Here is a 16,055-nt window from a genome sequence, read left to right as displayed (position 1 = left end):
GGAAACTGCAAGCTTGGACTGACCCACACAGGGCCCCCATCCCTCTCTAGACTCTGGGCAGCAAGGTTTAGGCCCTCTGGAGACCGTGCATCCGGGAACACAGCTGAGCACGAACACCATGGGGCCACCCTCCCCACCTCCCTGTCTGCGCTGGGGGCTCTATCTGAGCTAGGGGACCCTGTCTGAATGGGGGGGCCTGTCTGAGCTGGGGGGCCCTGTCTGAGCTGGGGCACCCTGTCTGAACGGGGGAGGGCCTGTCTGAGCTGGGGGGCCCTGTCTGAGCTGGGGGGCCCTGTCTGAGCTGGGAGGCCCTGTCTGCACTGGGGGGCCCTGTCTGAGCTGGGGGCCCTGTCTGAGCTGGGGGGCCTGTCTGAGCTGGGGGGCCCTGTCTGCGCTGGGGTGCCCTGTCTGAGCTGGGGGGCCTGTCTGAGCTGTGTGGGCCCTGTCTGAGCTGGGGGCCCTGTCTGAGCTGGGGAGCCTGTCTGAGCTGGGGGGCCCTGTCTGAACAGGGGGGGCCTGTCTGAGCTGGGGGGCCTGTCTGAGCTGTGTGGGCCCTGTCTGAGCTGGGGGTCCTGTCTGCACTGGGGGGCCCTGTCTGAGCTGGGGGCCCTGTCTGAGCTGGGGGGCCTGTCTGAGCTGGGGGGCCCTGTCTGAGCTGGGGGGCCTGTCTGAGCTGTGTGGGCCCTGTCTGAGCTGGGGGGCCTGTCTGATCTGGGGGGCCTGTCTGAGCTGGGGGGCCTGTCTGAGCTGTGTGGGCCCTGTCTGAGCTGGGGGGCCTGTCTGAGCTGGGGGGCCTGTCTGAACTGAGGGGCCCTGTCTGAACTGGGGGGCCCTGTCTGAGCCAGTGGGGGGCCTGCCCTGTCTGAGTTGGGGGGTGCACAGCAGGGCTGAGCTGAGGGAAGGCCCCAGGTAACTACAAAGGGGGTCACAGCCTCCACCCAGACTTTGGGCAGCCCCAGGACAGAGGGGCAGGGCGGGCAGTAGAGGGGGGTGCATTCGGATGGGGATCAGTCTCCTCGAGGGCCCCCTACCCCGTTACCAACAGCGACACAGGAACTGCACTCCCGTTGCCATGGTGCCCACCCTGCCCTGGCACAGGGTTGCTGCAAGCGTCACAGCCCCCACCCCGACGCCCACGTCTGCCGTCTGCTGGGGACACCCCACAGCTCTGGCTCCAGAGATAGATAACGTGGGGAGGGAAAGGGAGGGAAGGAGGGAGAGTGGACCTGCCCAGGGTGGGGAGATGGAGGCGGGGCTGTCAGCCACTGTGAGGTCACCATGAGGGGTGAGGTGAGGGCTGAGTTACAGCCAGGGTGGGGCTGGGGCACAGCCAGGGCTGTGGGGCTGGGGGCAGGTGGGAGCTGACAGAGCACAAACACATGGCCAGAGCTGGGGCTGCGGGGGCTGGGACGGGGCTGGAGGCAGCAGGGCAGGGGAGAGGCATCGGTGGTGGGGGTGGGGGAGGCCTTCACAGGAAGCCAGGGTTGGGGGCATCAGAGGCCCTGTAGTAACAGGAATGAGGGACAGATGCCCAGCAGCTCTGGCTCCTTCCTGGGCCCCTCCAGCCCCCACCCTCTCACGGGGCTCACCAGGATGTAGAGGGCCCCCTCCGAGCTCTTCTCATACTCCTTGATGGTGGAAAACACAGACAGCACGAGGCAGGAGAACACCAGGAGGAACCTGGGGGCAGGGAGCGCGTGCTCAGCCAGGCCACAGCAGGGCACCAGCATGGCTGCGTCTCCAGAACGCAGGACCCCACTCCCCACCGGCCCCACCAGAGTCCACTAGGGCCAGAGGGCACCCTCACAGCCACCTCCCGGGACCCCAAACTCCACAGTGGCACCGTGCGCAGCTGCCCCCTCCAGGATGCACCCCCTCTCCACTCTGGCCCTGCCCCCTCTGTCGGGTTTCAGCCTGGTAGCCTCATCCTTCGGCAACGTCTCCAAAACTCTCAGAGTCAAATGGGAACAGCAAGGCCCACCCATCGACGGCTGCAAACACAGGAACAAGCAAAACCCCTGGGGCAGAAGGCACCGGATCAACCTTCCCTGCTCCTCGCTCTCAGCCACCTCCTCCAGACCCCAACGCAGAGGGCTTCTCTGCCAGTTAAATCCGGAGCCAAGCAACAAGAGCTCCTGGGATCACCACATTTCCAGCCTCGTCCTGGCTGCCAGGAGGCTCAGTGTCTCCTTCCTCCTGGGTTGCAGGTGCCTCCTTCCACCAGTGACTTCCACCGTGATTGCTCTTCCCATCCACGTCCCACGCGATTACCTCACTCACTGATCCTTCTTCAACTTCCCCTCAGACGCTCAAGTTCATGCCCCACCAAAATTCCCCCAAATGCATGTTTTTTGTTTGTTTTGTTTTGTTTTGAGATAGAGCTTCACTTGTCACGCAGGCTGGAGTGAAATGGCGCGATCTCGGCTCACTGCGAGCTCTGCCTCCCAGGTTCAAGCGATTCTCCTGCCTCAGCCTCCAGGGGAGCTGGGATTACAGGCATGTGCCACCAAACCAGGCTAATTTTTGTATTTTTTAGTGGAGATGGGGTTTCATCATATTGGCCGGGCTGGTCTCGAACGCCTGGGCTCAAGTAATCCTCCCGCCTCGGCCCCCCAAAGGGCTGGGATTACAGGCGTGAGCCACCATGCTTGGTCCAAATGCATGACTTCTCCTCAGCCCTGCATCCTCCTCTGATACAAGCGGCTCTGCTACGCTTGCTCCCTTGCCCACCCCAGAAAGCTGCAGACGGGAGGAGCCCGCCACCCCCCAAGACCCTGCCGCGGGAACCCGGCTTGTGGCCACCCACGTGGAAGAGACACAGCAGATCTCCCAGCTCTTCCTGGGAGCAAAGCTGTGCCACCCAGAGCCTCAAGCTGCCGCTGTGGCAGGAAAGCCAGCTCCGGCGTGCTGAAGTCGCCGGACACACACCAGAGAGAAACCCACTTCGCGGGAAGCAAACGCTTTGTCCCGTTTACATTTTTCGCAGGTGTTCTGGGATGTGAAGGGGACGTGTCCAACATCCAAGTCCTCGGTCACAGCCATAAAGGAGGCCGCGCGTGGGACACGGCCTCGTTCCAGGCAGCGGGAGAGATGCCTTCCCCTCGACCGTGTTGCTGCCTCTCGTTCCAACCGTGCTCAGAATCAGGAGCGGCGGGGACAGCGCCACAGAGCAGCCGCTTCCCCGTGTCCGCGCCCTGTGCTGTCTTCACACTCGCCATCACCTTGCACACCCGGCGGCACCGCACAGCTGCCACGGAGCCGGCGGGGCCCTCCTGTGTCTCAAACCCGAGCCCTTCCCCGGCGCCCACATCCAGGTAGGAGAGTCCCCACACTCAGGATCTCCTGCCCTCTGTCCCCGAAGCAGTGCTGCAGTCCAGCCTGGGTTCTGGGGCACTGTCCCGGCTCCCCTCTCCCCATTCCCACAGAGGAAATAGTCCTTGGATGCCCGGACCTGCAGGGCTGAGACGCTGGGCCGGGTTGCTGGGCGGGGGCACCGGGCCAAGACGCTGGGCCGGACGCTGGGCAGGGGTGCTGGGCGGGGGCGCTGGACCGAGACACTGGGCCCGGGCACCCAGCACACACGCTGGACAAGCGTGGCCACAGAGGCCCAGCAGAGGTCACAGGCCCAACACACACGCCGGACGAGCACGGCCCCTTCCAGAGGTCACAGGCCCAGCACACATGCCAGACGAGCGCGGCCGCAGAGGTCACAGGCCCAGCACACATGCGGGATGAGCACGGCCGCAGAGGCCCAGCAAGACCACCACACATGGGGTCAGGGCTGGATCTCCCTCGCCAGGTGGCTTCAGGCTTCCAGGAATAAGGCAGCACTGATGCCGGCCCCCGCTCCCGGGACCCGGGGCTACCAGAGGTGTGGGAGGCCATGGGTGCCCCAGGCAAGGGTCAGGACTCCCTGAGGCAGCACTGGGCGCTGCAGTCACCCCTGGGGGCAGAGACTGAGAAGACGGCTGGGGAGGTGGGGGAAGCCAGGGGATCCCTAGCCCAGAGGTCACACAGGGTCATGGTGGGGTCAGGTGGGGTCAAGGTTGAACAAGAGTGGCAGGTGCCGGCCGGGCGCGGTGGCTCAAGCCTGTAATCCCAGCACTTTGGGAGGCCGAGACAGGCGGATCTCGAGGTCAGGAGATCGAGGCCATCCTGGCTAACACGGTGAAACCCCGTCTCTACTAAAAAATACGAAAAACTAGCCGGGCGAGGTGGCGGCGCCTGTAGTCCCAGCTACTCGGGAGGCTGAGGCCGGAGAATGGCGGGAACCCGGGAGGCGGAGCTTGCAGTGAGCTGAGATCCGGCCACCGCACTCCAGCCTGGGCGACAGAGCGAGACTCCATCTCAAAAAAAAAAAAAAGAGTGGCGGGTGCCCAGGTGAGAGCTGGCAGAGCAGCGTCTGTGGAGCCAGGGCTGTGGGGACTCGGAAGCAGGGGAGGACAGGCCTGTGCACAGAGCCCTTGGCATAACTAACTCCATCTTAGAAAAAGACTCCGTTTTGTCTCACAGGGCACTCTACCGAGAAGGAAAAGATGTTCTGTTTAAGAACCAAAAAGCAAAAAAACAAGAAAAACTGGCCGGGCATGGCCGCTCACATCTGTAATCCCAGCACTTTGGGAGGAGGCCGAGGTGGGCAGATCACTTGAGGTCAGGAGTTCAAGACCAGCCTGGCCAATATGGTGAAATTCCATCTCTACTAAAAATACAAAAATTAGCCAGGCATGGTGGCACGTGCCTGTAATCCCAGCTACTCGGGAGGCAGAAGAATCGCTTGAACCCAGGAGGTAGAGGCTGCAGTGAGCCAAGACCACGCCACTGCACTCCAGCCTAGGTGATAAAGCAAGACTCTGTCTCAAAAAAAAAAAAAAAGAAACAAATAAAAAAATAGAGTCCAAGTCCAACCAGATAAGGACACACACAAGCCCGTCCACCGTGCTCAGTTCTCCCTGGAGGCCTCTGTCTTCACTGCCATCTCACAGCTGCCTGCAGCAGCCCAGGCCAGGCCTCTGGGCTGGTATTAACCCTCTGTCCTGTGTCTTTTTCCTCATGATGTTAAACCTGACTTTGGGTGGAACGTGGAACCTGACCGGATGAGCACACGGCAGTGTACGGCCTGCAGCACTGACCGGCGTGGAGTGGCCGTGACCGCAGTGTGACCCAGAAGCTCTAGGGAGGACCTGCCTGCTTGGGAACTCCACGTAGCTCGTGGCGTCTGTGATTGAAACAGCATCAGTGAAAGTCTGACCTTGTGGAAAGACACAAACCTGAGTGGACCTCGTGTCAAGCCCGTCCTGTGTGCAAAGTGCCTCCAGGACCCGGGGCCTTGGGCAAGCTCCATTCAGCCAAGAGCAAGAGGGTGACCGAGCCACTCCAGGTTCAATTCACGGCGGACACCCCCATGGCTTCCCTCTGCCCGGACCCAGTCATCTCCCCCATGAACACCCCCTGGATGTGGGGAGGCCGGCATGGCCCCCTGTAGCCCCCCTCCAGCTCGCTGGAGACCCCCACATCCAGGCAGCCTGAGTCCTCCAGCCTGGGCAGGCACAGTCCCCGTAGCTCTGCCTTCCGACTCGCCAGCAGCGGCCTCTGCTGCGCCGCCGGGAACGTTGTCCAGGGCAGGGAAGGCGGGGCACAGGGTGGTGCTCCCGAGACCTGCCCCGGGAAGGACCACGGCCGTGTTTCAGAAGCACCCAGGACCATGCGGTCTGAAGCAGAGGTGGAGGTTTCGGGCACAGGCGGCCCGGCCGAGGTCAGCCCCACCACCTGCCCATCCCAGCACCAGAGCCAATCGAGGCCGGGCACTCCTGAGCCACCGGCGGCAGTGGTAGAAACCGTGCCTTTGAAGGCTCTGGCCACCGAGCACCCACACCAGAGATGGAGGTGCAGGGGCCAAAGCCACATTTTAAAGCATCTCATGTGAAAACCGTCAGCATCTCTAGCGTGAGCCCCAGTTCACATTCCACCCACACCCTCGCCGAGGACGTCCCAGCCCCGTGCCATTGAGAAGCAATAACCCAGCGCCCGCCTCTGAGCCAAGGGCTTCGTAAAGTGCAGCTGCAGCTTCACTGCGACCCTTAAAAAGCCAGTGATGGTCAGTGCCCACAGCCCCCACACGGCCGCCAGCGTCTACAGCACTCGGACCAGGCCAGGCGGGGCCAGCGGCTGCCTGCCCTCTGCCTTCCCCCGATCGCCAGCCTCCCCTCCCTCCTTGTCCCCCTTGCGACCATGTATCGAGGGGACACCACAGCAGGGGTGGGCCCGTGAGGCCGGCCACCTCCGTGTCTCCAGGCTCAGCGTCCGCTGACCATCCGTCCTGTGGGATCCACAGACGACAGGGGCTGTCTCTGGGCTCAGTGTCCGCTGACCATCCGTCCTGTGGGATCCACAGATGATAGGGGCTGTCTCCGAGCTCAGCGTCCGCTGACCGTCCGTCCTGCGGGATCCACAGATGACAGGGGCTGTGTCTCCGGGCTCAGCGTCCACTGATCATCCGTCCTGTGGGATCCACAGACGACAGGGGCTGTCTCTGGGCTCAGTGTCCGCTGACCATCCGTCCTGTGGGATCCACAGATGATAGGGGCTGTCTCCGAGCTCAGCGTCCGCTGACCGTCCGTCCTGCGGGATCCACAGATGACAGGGGCTATGAATGCAGTTTGTCCCTAACGCCTTATTCCTCAGGTGAAAACTTTCTGAAGGGAAACGTCTAGAAAGAGAAGACCCATTGGTCATGCTAAGGTTGCTCTAGAAAAGCAGGATACATGCTTCATTCTTTTGATTTTCTCGGTGTAAGTTTTCAAAATCGGATCAGCTCCTTGAGGTCTTCCAGAGGAGGTAGATTGGGTGCGGTCATTTGCTTTTTTTCTGAGGACCGTGATGAAGCCATGGCTCCAGCTGCCCGAATCAGCCCGTCCACCTTTGCCCAGCGGGAGCGTGGCCGCCAGAGCAGCTCGTTTCATCTGCGGATGCCCAGGGTCCTTTCTACCCCCGTCAGTTCTGCCCGCACCGGCCTCTCTGCGATGTCTCCCCAGGTCCCTCCAAGCAGGAGGAGGGAAGGTCATTCCATCATGGACAGAAAGGCTAGAGGGCCCCACAGGCCATGTACCCACCAAGCTCTCCCAGAAACAGCTGACTGGGCAGAACCCGGTGCATGCGGGGACTGACTTTGAGGAACGGGCTCCTGAGCGTGTAGCGGGGGCTGCTGAGTCAGCGGGGCTGGCCAGAAGCACCAGCAGGAGCTGAAGCCACCATCTGAGTCCGAATTCCACAGGGCAGCAGGCGGGAAACTCGGCACGACTTCCACTTTGCCGTCTTGAGAAAAATCTCCTTTCTTCTGGAAACCTCAGTTTCTGCTCTCAAGGCCTCAGCTGCTGGGACGAGGCCCCCCCCCATGGCGGAGAGTCACTAGCTTCACTTGAAGTCCGCTGAGCTAAGTGTTCCCACCAGAAAACACCTGCACAGCAGCATCGAGGCAGGTGCGTGGCCACCAGCCGGGCACTGTGGCACGGCTGAGTGGACGCATAAAGTGGGCATCACGGACTGGGAGAGGACACGGGCCTCAGCCAGGGGCCTGCAGCAGGAATGGGCTGACTCAACGGTGCAGGCCCAGAACGCCCTGACTGGCGTCCAGGACAGTGGTGGGCAGAGCCAGGTCTCTCACCGGAAGCTCAGCTCCAGGGCAGGTCCAGGCCACACACCAGCCCAGGACCCCACCAGCCAGCCTGCAGCCACAGAGAGAAGCCCCACCGGGACCCACCTCGTGGGAACCGGGAGCCTCCACACAGGCCAGCGAGAACGCCTCAGCCCGGGACGACAGGCCAGCCGGAGCTCCAGCCGCAGGGGCAGAGGCGGGGGGGCAGGGGCCTCCAGGAAGCAGAGTCCCTGCAGGCTGAGGGGAGGGTCCAGGGCCGCATGAGAAGCTCGAAGTGCAGCACCGCGTGTGGAGCCGGGCGGGTCCAAGAGCCAGCGCCCGTCCCTCGCTGCACCCCTCCCCGCCACTCCCAAGACCACAACCCACAGCCTGGTCCTGCCCTGCCCAGGGGCCGCCCCGCAGCGGACGTCGGCACAGCAGCACCAGGAAGGCCCTGTGTCGGGCACCCCAGGAGACACCAGCTGCCCCCACAGGCTGGTCCTGCCCTATCCAGCTGCCATCCCACAGTGGACACGGGCACAGCAGCACCAGGAAGGCTCTGTGTCGGGCACCCCAGGAGACACCGACTGCCCCCACAGGCCCACAGCTTCCAGCTCGAAGGCACTGGCCGGGAGGCACCGTCACCAGGGGGCCTCGGCCCCGCCCACGTGTGCGACCCAGAGGCCTCCGCCCGGACCCCAAAGCTCCCAGCTCCAGGCAGGGGACGCGGGCAGCAGTGCCGAGGCCCAGGCAGACAAACCACACGCGAGGGACGTCCCATTTCCAAGCCGCGATTAATTTCCCGTGCTCGTTGGCCAAGTTCTTCAATTAACTGAGCCCTGGGAAAAGTGTGCAGACGTCTCGTGCGTCTCGTGCGCCTTCTGTGGGCGACTGTCTGCCTAACGGGGTTTTCTCTGGACTCTCAGTGCGTGGGAGCAGGGGAGGATGGGGGGGTCCCTGGCTTCCCAGTCAGGAGCCCGGAGGCTTGGGAGGCGGGAGGGGCACAGCGGGGACCAGAGGGCATCACACACCACAGGAGGGGCTCAGGGACCCAGTTCAGCCCAGCAGAGCCACGCACATAATCCGGTGGACGGCTTCCCGAAGGAGGCACGTACGGGGGCTACAGGGCAGAGGGGTTGGCCACAAGGGGAGAAGGGAAGGGCATTCCCAGCAGAGGGCATGGGGAGGGGTGGGGAGGCCTGGAGAGAGAAGGGCAGGCGTATCCACGTCCCACGAGGATGAGGCTGCCCGGACTTGAGAACAGGCTGGGGTAGGGGCAAGGACAGCCCCACAGACTCGAATTCTGAGTCCTTGGTGCCACATCCAGGCAGGCAGCTCCTCGGGCTGCAAGGAACCTTCCCGTAAATTAAAAAAGAAGGAGGTCCAGATCCCGGGTGTTCGGGACCCGCTTCCTAAGGTGGCTCCGACCAGGCATCTCGGAGCATTCCAGAAACGCTGCAGACAAATGCACCCGGATGCGGCCGAGATCTGCGGCTCCTCCCAGCAGGCATGAACCGGGAGGAATAAAGCCAGAATTCAGGGAGATGAATCTCGCAGCCAGCCCCTCAGAAGGCTCCGGCTCCTTCCAGCTCAGCTTCCGCCCGTCTGCCCCCGCCTCGCCGGCCCGCAGACCCCGCACGGAGGAAGCCGCTGCCCCTCCCGCCGCAGCCCCGCTGAAAAGTGCAGGCAACAGTTCCGAGTTCTGTTTTTTAAGTTTTTGGAACAGATGGCACAGATGGCGCCGCCGGGGGCGGCCAGTGCAGGGGAGGCAGAGAGACGGACACATGAGAAGAGCCGCGGAGGAGGGAGGAGGCGGCATGGGGTGCGTCTGGGCCCGTCTGGGGGACACAAAGATCCCGCTGCCTCGGCCATGGCTCCAGGCCCCGGGAGAGACCAGGGGAGAAACCTCCAAACTGATAGCTCCCGAATACGCTGGCCAGACATCTGGTCGGCTGAACTGTGAGGAAGACACAGGGGCCTCCAGGCCTCCGTCCACACACCGCAGTGTCCCCAAAACATCCACACTCATGCCCATCTTAGAGAACAGGATACTGAAGCTCACCGAGGCGGGTGAGGGCCTCTGTCTCTGAACCAGGGGAGAGGGCGGCCGGAGACCCCGATGGCATCCCCCAGGCCTCAGGAGAGGTGGCTCCCGGGAACTCTGGGACATACTCCCTGCCCATGTGGCCTTGGGGTCCAGGCACGGCAAGCGTCCAGATGTGGGACACTCCCTGAGGGCCAGCCACCAGGGGCCTCCCAGGGCAGGGCCATCACCCCCTCAGAGCAAGGCCCACAGCGTGGGTACAGCCCCTCCCATGCTCAGCCGGGGAATACAGCCCACCACAGGGCACTCAGCTGGGGTCTCGCTGGCTCGGCAAGGGCTGCCCACCCCCTCCTGCCCAGGCAGTGGCCAAATCTGCAGGGAAAGAAAAAAGAGGTTTCTTACGGGAGGACGGGGGAGGATGAGGGGAGGACGGCAGGAGGACGACGGGAGGACAGTGGGAGGACCGAGCAGCTTCTCTGAAGCCCAGAATTACAACACAAAGGGTTTCTAGGCTAATTATGATAATGGGTTCAACTTCAGGAGCTTCCCTGGCAGCCGTTGCCAAGGAGACGAGGCAAGTAGCTGGTCCCCAGCCCCAGATTCGGGGAAAGAGTCAGGGTGGGGGCGGGGAGGACCCACAGAGCCCTGGCACCCACCACTGAGCAGAGGGCGTCAGCTGGGGCTCACCACATGTCCCTGATGCACAGCCCAGCCCCGTGCCCATCAGACAGCCCCAAATCACGAGAGGCCGTGGCAGGGATCAGGCACCCCGAATCCAGCCACAGCCTGAGCGTGGAGCAGGGGGGATCCCCTCTTGGGAACGGGGATCCAAGAGCAAACAGGAGAAGCTGGGCAGGGAGGGGCCCGTAGGAGGGGCCAAAGGATCGCCAGGCCACAAAGGGTGCCCAGTTAAGGCCAGACCACAGTCCTGGGGCCTCCACCGCTGGTACCCACAGGCCATGAGATGCAAAAGCTCCTCTGCTCACGGGGGCCCCTACCTCCGGAGACTCCTCTGCTCACGGGACCCCCCACCTCCGGAGACTCCTCTGCTCACGGGGCCCCCCACCTCCGGAGACTCCTCTGCTCACGGGGCCCCCCACCTCCGGAGACTCCTCTGCTTCCGGGACCCCCCACCTCCGGAGACTCCTCTGCTTCTGGGTTCCCCCACCTCCAGAGACTCCTCTGCTCACGGGACCCCCCACCTCCGGAGACTCCTCTGCTCACGGGACCCCCCACCTCCGGAGACTCCTCTGCTCACGGGACCCCCCACCTCCGGAGACTCCTCTGCTTCCGGGTCTCCCCACCTCTAGAGACTCCTCTGCTTCCAGGTCCCCCCACCTCCGGAGACTCCTCTGCTCACGGGACCCCCCACCTCCGGAGACTCCTCTGCTCACGGGACCCCCCACCTCCGGAGACTCCTCTGCTCACGGGACCCCCCACCTCCGGAGACTCCTCTGCTCACGGGGCCCCCCACCTCCGGAGACTCCTCTGCTCACGGGACCCCCCACCTCCGGAGACTCCTCTGCTTCCGGGTCTCCCCACCTCTAGAGACTCCTCTGCTTCCAGGTCCCCCCACCTCCGGAGACTCCTCTGCTCACGGGACCCCCCACCTCCGGAGACTCCTCTGCTCATGGGGCCCCCCACCTCCGGAGACTCCTCTGCTCACGGGACCCCCCACCTCCGGAGACTCCTCTGCTTCCGGGTCTCCCCCGCCTTCCTTCCCCAGTCTGGTTGAAGGGGATATTTCTTTTCTGGGAAAGCATGACACAGATGCCACCACCCCGCTCCTCACTCACTTCACACACTCGGGGAAGAAGACTCAGCGCGGGAGGGGTCAGGGCCCCCCGAGGCCAGTCCCACAGCCAGCCCCCTCGCTCTGTGACCCTGGATCCTCCGGTCAGGACCCTGCCCCAGCGGCTGACTCCGAGGTGGCTGGGGCTGTTCATCTCATCTTGCGTATTCAGTTAAATGAAAACGGAACACGTGGACGGGCGGGCAGGAGGGAAGGCGCTGCCACCTCACTGCCACCCTCAGCCCCTGCCTCAGACAGAGCTGCGGTTGGGTCAGGAGGGGCCCCTGACATCAAGACCCCACTCCCAGCCCCACGGGCTAAGCTTCTCAGCACACCCACGACCTGCCAGGAGGGAAGCAGCCCTACAGTAAGGAAGACGCTCACGTGCCCATTTCACAGACGGGAAAACAGAGGCTCTAAGGAGACTCTCAGAGGCCCATGTGCGGACTGGCTGGAGCAGGCTGGCTGCACAGCCCCCACCATGCACCCCTCTCCCACTGCAGGGGGTCCTGGGGCATCCCATGCGGCCTCCTTCAGAAATTCCCTGTCCAGAATAGGGCTGGGAGCCCAGCAGGGCCCCGGGGGCGAGTAGGAAGCCGGCGTGAGGCCAGAGCAGGCACCAGGTCCAGGACTGCTCGAGCCTCCCTGGGGGCCCCGCTCGTCTCGTCCATTAGGCGGCCGCTGCGCTGCAACCTGGAATCTAATTTCACCGTCTAATGAACTGCTCTGTTTCCAGGACGCACAACACCTCCCACCTCGGAAGCGACGGGCGCGGGCACTGCTGACAGAGTCCAGGCGTGAACCAGGCGTGAACCAAGCGTGATGGATGGCCACAGACCGCCAGGGCTGGAGGGGACACAGGCCACACTCCTGCAGAGCTGCACATGGAGACCTCTCGCCTCATGCTGGGCACCACGTGGCTTGCACCTGCCAGGCCGGGGTCCACCCTCATTCGGAGCTTCTGGCAGCACCCACCTGAGCCAAGGCCATGGGGCAGGGATGGGAGGTGGTCCAGGTGGGACCGAGCCTCCCAAACACTGAGTGCTCAACTGGACCCTGACAGGCCACAGGTCAGGAAGTCTCAGGCCCTCAGAAGGCCCAGCTGCTGGCCTGGTGCTCACGGCCTCCAAACGGCCTGGGCCTGCCTGTGCCCACCTGGCACCTACAGCCCTCCTTCCAACACCCCAGGCAGGAGGCACTCTCAGGGGGGCTCTCGATGCCCCCACTCACCATGGCCCCAGGATAGCCACTTCCCTCAGCCAGCTGTGGCTCCCTCGGGAACGGGAGCGGAGGAGCTGGAGGCGGGGTCCTGCCCACCTCCCGCAGCAGACGCCCAAGGCTTACAGGGACCCCCAGCCCCCCAAAGAGCACCACCCCCAGCCCCCAGCACTGCTGCAGCAACCACAGGTCCTTCCAGGGCCTTCGCCCCGGCCCAGAAAGAGGGGGCGTCCACCGTGCACCCCAGGGGCTCTCGGAGCTGCAGCTGTGGGCAGACTCCCAGGCCCTGGCAGGAAACCCGCTGGCTCAGCACGCAGTGAAATCAGCTCCCCGGGCACTGCCTCGTGACTTAGCAGCACCTGCTCACAGTCCCTGGAGACAGAAGCTCCACAGGGCTCATTTGTTCTCCATTAGTCACCTGTCCCACCCAGACCACAGATGCTGGACAGAGACCCGGGAGGTGCACCAAGAGGCTGGCCAAAGTGCCCAGCCCAGCCCCACGCAGAGGTCCTGGCCCTCCCTCCTGGACCCTGCAACGCCCGTCCCCCGACCTCCCTGGGCTTGCAGCCCCTGGCCTGGGGTCCCCGGACTGTGCTCTGCCTCCCAGCATGCCCCGGCCGCCCACTCTGCACTGCCCCATTCCAACCCATGGAGCCCGCAGAGAAGCGTCCCTGTACCAGCCACTTCGATCCCAGAAGCAGGCAGAGAAGCTGGGTGGGAATGGCGGCTGGCATAGGCGAGCCCCAAGCCCTGAGGACAGACCCCGCCCTGGCCTGGCCCTCGAGGCCTCTGCCGTCCCTCATGGTGGACCCCATGCAACCCATCCACCCTGCTCCCGTCCTGCCCTCAGCAAGCGCCCTCCCTGCCTCAGGGCCTTTGCACGTGCGCTTCCTACTGCCTGGAATCCTCTCCTCCCCACAGGTCCCCGGGCCGCCCCTCATCCCCCAGGCTTCAATCTCAGGTCACTTTCTCTGAGGTCCCCGGGCCGCCCCTCATCCCCCAGGCTTCAATCTCAGGTCACTTTCTCTGAGGTCCCCGGGCCACCCCCTCATCCCCCAGGCTTCAATCTCAGGTCACTTTCTCTGACAGGCTGCCTGACCCTCCCTTCCCTGGGCAGCCCCAACTCTCTCTGGTGTATTCTCTCCAGGGCCCTAAGCCCAACCAAGCACTGTCCCCCCAGGGTGGGGTCTGCTCGCCCTCCCAGAGGCAGCACCCCCACATCCTCTGCTCACAGTGGCCCCAAGTGCCCAGCCCAGAACCTGCACAGAGGGTCACCCCACATCCAGGCAGGCCCCCGAGACAGCTACGCCTAACCCCCTCCGAAGCAGGCCAATGCCCTCAGCTGGTTCACAGCCTACAGCTCCAGCCCCTGGCCTCCTACAAACTTCCTAGTGAGTGCTCTCTCTTGTCCTCCACTTGCACACCTCTGGTGACAGAGGGCTCACCCCACAGAAGGAACCTCGTTCTAACACAAGCCCCTCCTGGGCTAGCCTGGGTCCTCCCTCTCCTCTCACCAGCCTTCCTGGCCAGGGTGGCCTCATCACCTAATCACATTCAGGCAGACCCGGGGCCTGCAGGACGGCCTTGGATGGGACACATGTGGATTCCCCAAGCCTCAAGTGGACACGTCCCCAGGACAGCTGTGGTGTCAACATCCATGCAGGGACACCGCACAACACGGGGACTCTGTTGTTACCCGTGACCACAGGCAGCTGGACAGGCACTGCAGTGGCCCCAGGTCAGAGACAGGCTGACCACCTGGCATGTGAGACTCATCTTGCCCTGAGAAGTGCAGACAGTATGCCGCTAACACTGCAGAGGGACGGGGACGCCTGAATCCTATCCTGTTCAGAAACGCACAGGTGGGCACAGACAGCTGGAAAGAAATCAGAAAAAGCAAATGTCCTTCCCTGTTTTCCACACTTTCCCAATCTCCTGCGGTGAATGTGCTTATTTTGTAATCAGAAGAAAATAAGCCACGATCAAACGTTTCTTTAAGAAACGAGGGTGGCTGGGCGCAGTGGCTCACGCCTGTAATCTCAGCACTTTGGGAGGCCGAGGTGGGCGGATCACGAGGTCAGGAGATCGAGACCATCCTGGCTAACCCAGTGAAACCCCGTCTCTACTAAAAGTACAAAAAATTAACTGGTCGTGGTGGTGGGCGCCTGGAGTCCCAGCTACTCAGGAGGCTGAGGCAGGAGAATGGCGTCAACCTGGGAGGCAGAGCTTGCAGTGAGCCGAGATCGCACCACTGCACTCCAGCCTGGGGGACAGAGTGAGACTCCGTCTCAAAAAAAAAAAAAAAAAGAAAAGAAACAAGGGCGGCAGGGGCCGCCAGACCCCCTTGCCCTGACAGACGCAGCCCTGTCCACCCGCCGCTCAGGCCAAGGCCCCCCTACTTTCTTCACGTGATCTTAACTCAGCTCTTGGCTAATTAAACGGCACCCATGGGAAGGGATGGTCTCGGATAAGCTGGCTCAGTGTTAATTGTAAAGCGGAGAAGCTGGCCGTGTACCTTGCCCCAGCAGCCACCCCCGATCATTCCTTGGGCAGGCACCTCCCAAACACCAGCCCCTTTCCCAAAGCTGCTCAGAGGCGAGCCAAGCCCCTGACTGTATGGCCTGGGCAGATGCCAACCAAGAATGAGTCACACAAAGGGACCCTCTGGCCCACGAGGAGACACAACTGCAGCTCCTGGTCAGGACCACGGCCAGCACCCGGGGGCCGGCCTCCTCCACCATCCCCAAGAGTGGCCCCAGCGCCTAGCCAGGTAGGAGGGCAGAGGTATCACCTACCCGGGGAAGCAGGGAGGAGGCGGCACCTACCCCAGGGAGCAGGGAGGGGGTGGCGCCTACCCCAGGCAGTAGGGAAGAGCCGGCACCTACCCCAGGGAACACAGAGGAGGGGGCACCTACCCCAGGTAGCAGGGAGGAGGCAGCACCTATCCCAGTCAGTACGGAGGAGGCAGCACCTACCCCAGGGAACAGGGCATCTGCCCCCCCACATCAACTACCTGAGCAGCAGGCAGCCAGGAGTGGGGCCCCAGAGCCTCCTTTCCCTGCACACACCTTCTGTCTCCAGCCTGGACGGGTTTCCACAAAAATGTAACTTTTCAATGACAGGAAAAGTGAGCGTTAAACTTCTCTGCATATCTGGTCCTCTGGGATGAGAACATTTTTACAGCCACCAGGCAGCTTCTAGGAATTCATCCTGCAGACCTGCACCTTGTGTGAAGATGTGCACGGAGCCCCACGCGGCACCGTTTGCAGCGGCAAAGTCCTTGCACCTGCTTCAAGGTCCATCAGTGCGAACTGGTCAGAGAAGTCGTGAGCACCCGACGGACCTAGAGGGGGACAAGCAGGGAGAGGGGG

General features: G+C 63.2%; 1 protein-coding gene and 1 long non-coding RNA gene across 2 annotated transcripts in view; one reads left to right on the top strand and one right to left on the bottom strand.

Annotated features, from left to right (window-relative positions):
• LOC105470490 (potassium voltage-gated channel subfamily Q member 2) overlaps positions 1 to 16,055 on the bottom strand; it is a 65,923-nt gene that overhangs the window by 40,535 nt on the left and 9,333 nt on the right. Inside the window, 1 exon segment of the mRNA XM_011722551.3 lies at positions 1,590 to 1,680. Within this exon segment, the coding sequence (XP_011720853.2) occupies positions 1,590 to 1,680 (91 nt within the window).
• On the top strand, positions 14,425 to 15,943 carry LOC105470492 (uncharacterized). Its single transcript, XR_980528.3, has 3 exons — positions 14,425 to 14,546; positions 15,314 to 15,454; positions 15,807 to 15,943. It is a non-coding gene; the product is annotated as an uncharacterized lncRNA (long non-coding RNA).

This window comes from Macaca nemestrina, chromosome 15 (assembly GCF_043159975.1).
Source record: "Macaca nemestrina isolate mMacNem1 chromosome 15, mMacNem.hap1, whole genome shotgun sequence".
Lineage (NCBI taxonomy): Eukaryota > Metazoa > Chordata > Mammalia > Primates > Cercopithecidae > Macaca > Macaca nemestrina.
Note: the sequence above shows the minus strand (reverse complement) of the source record. Positions and strands in the feature narration are given on the sequence as shown.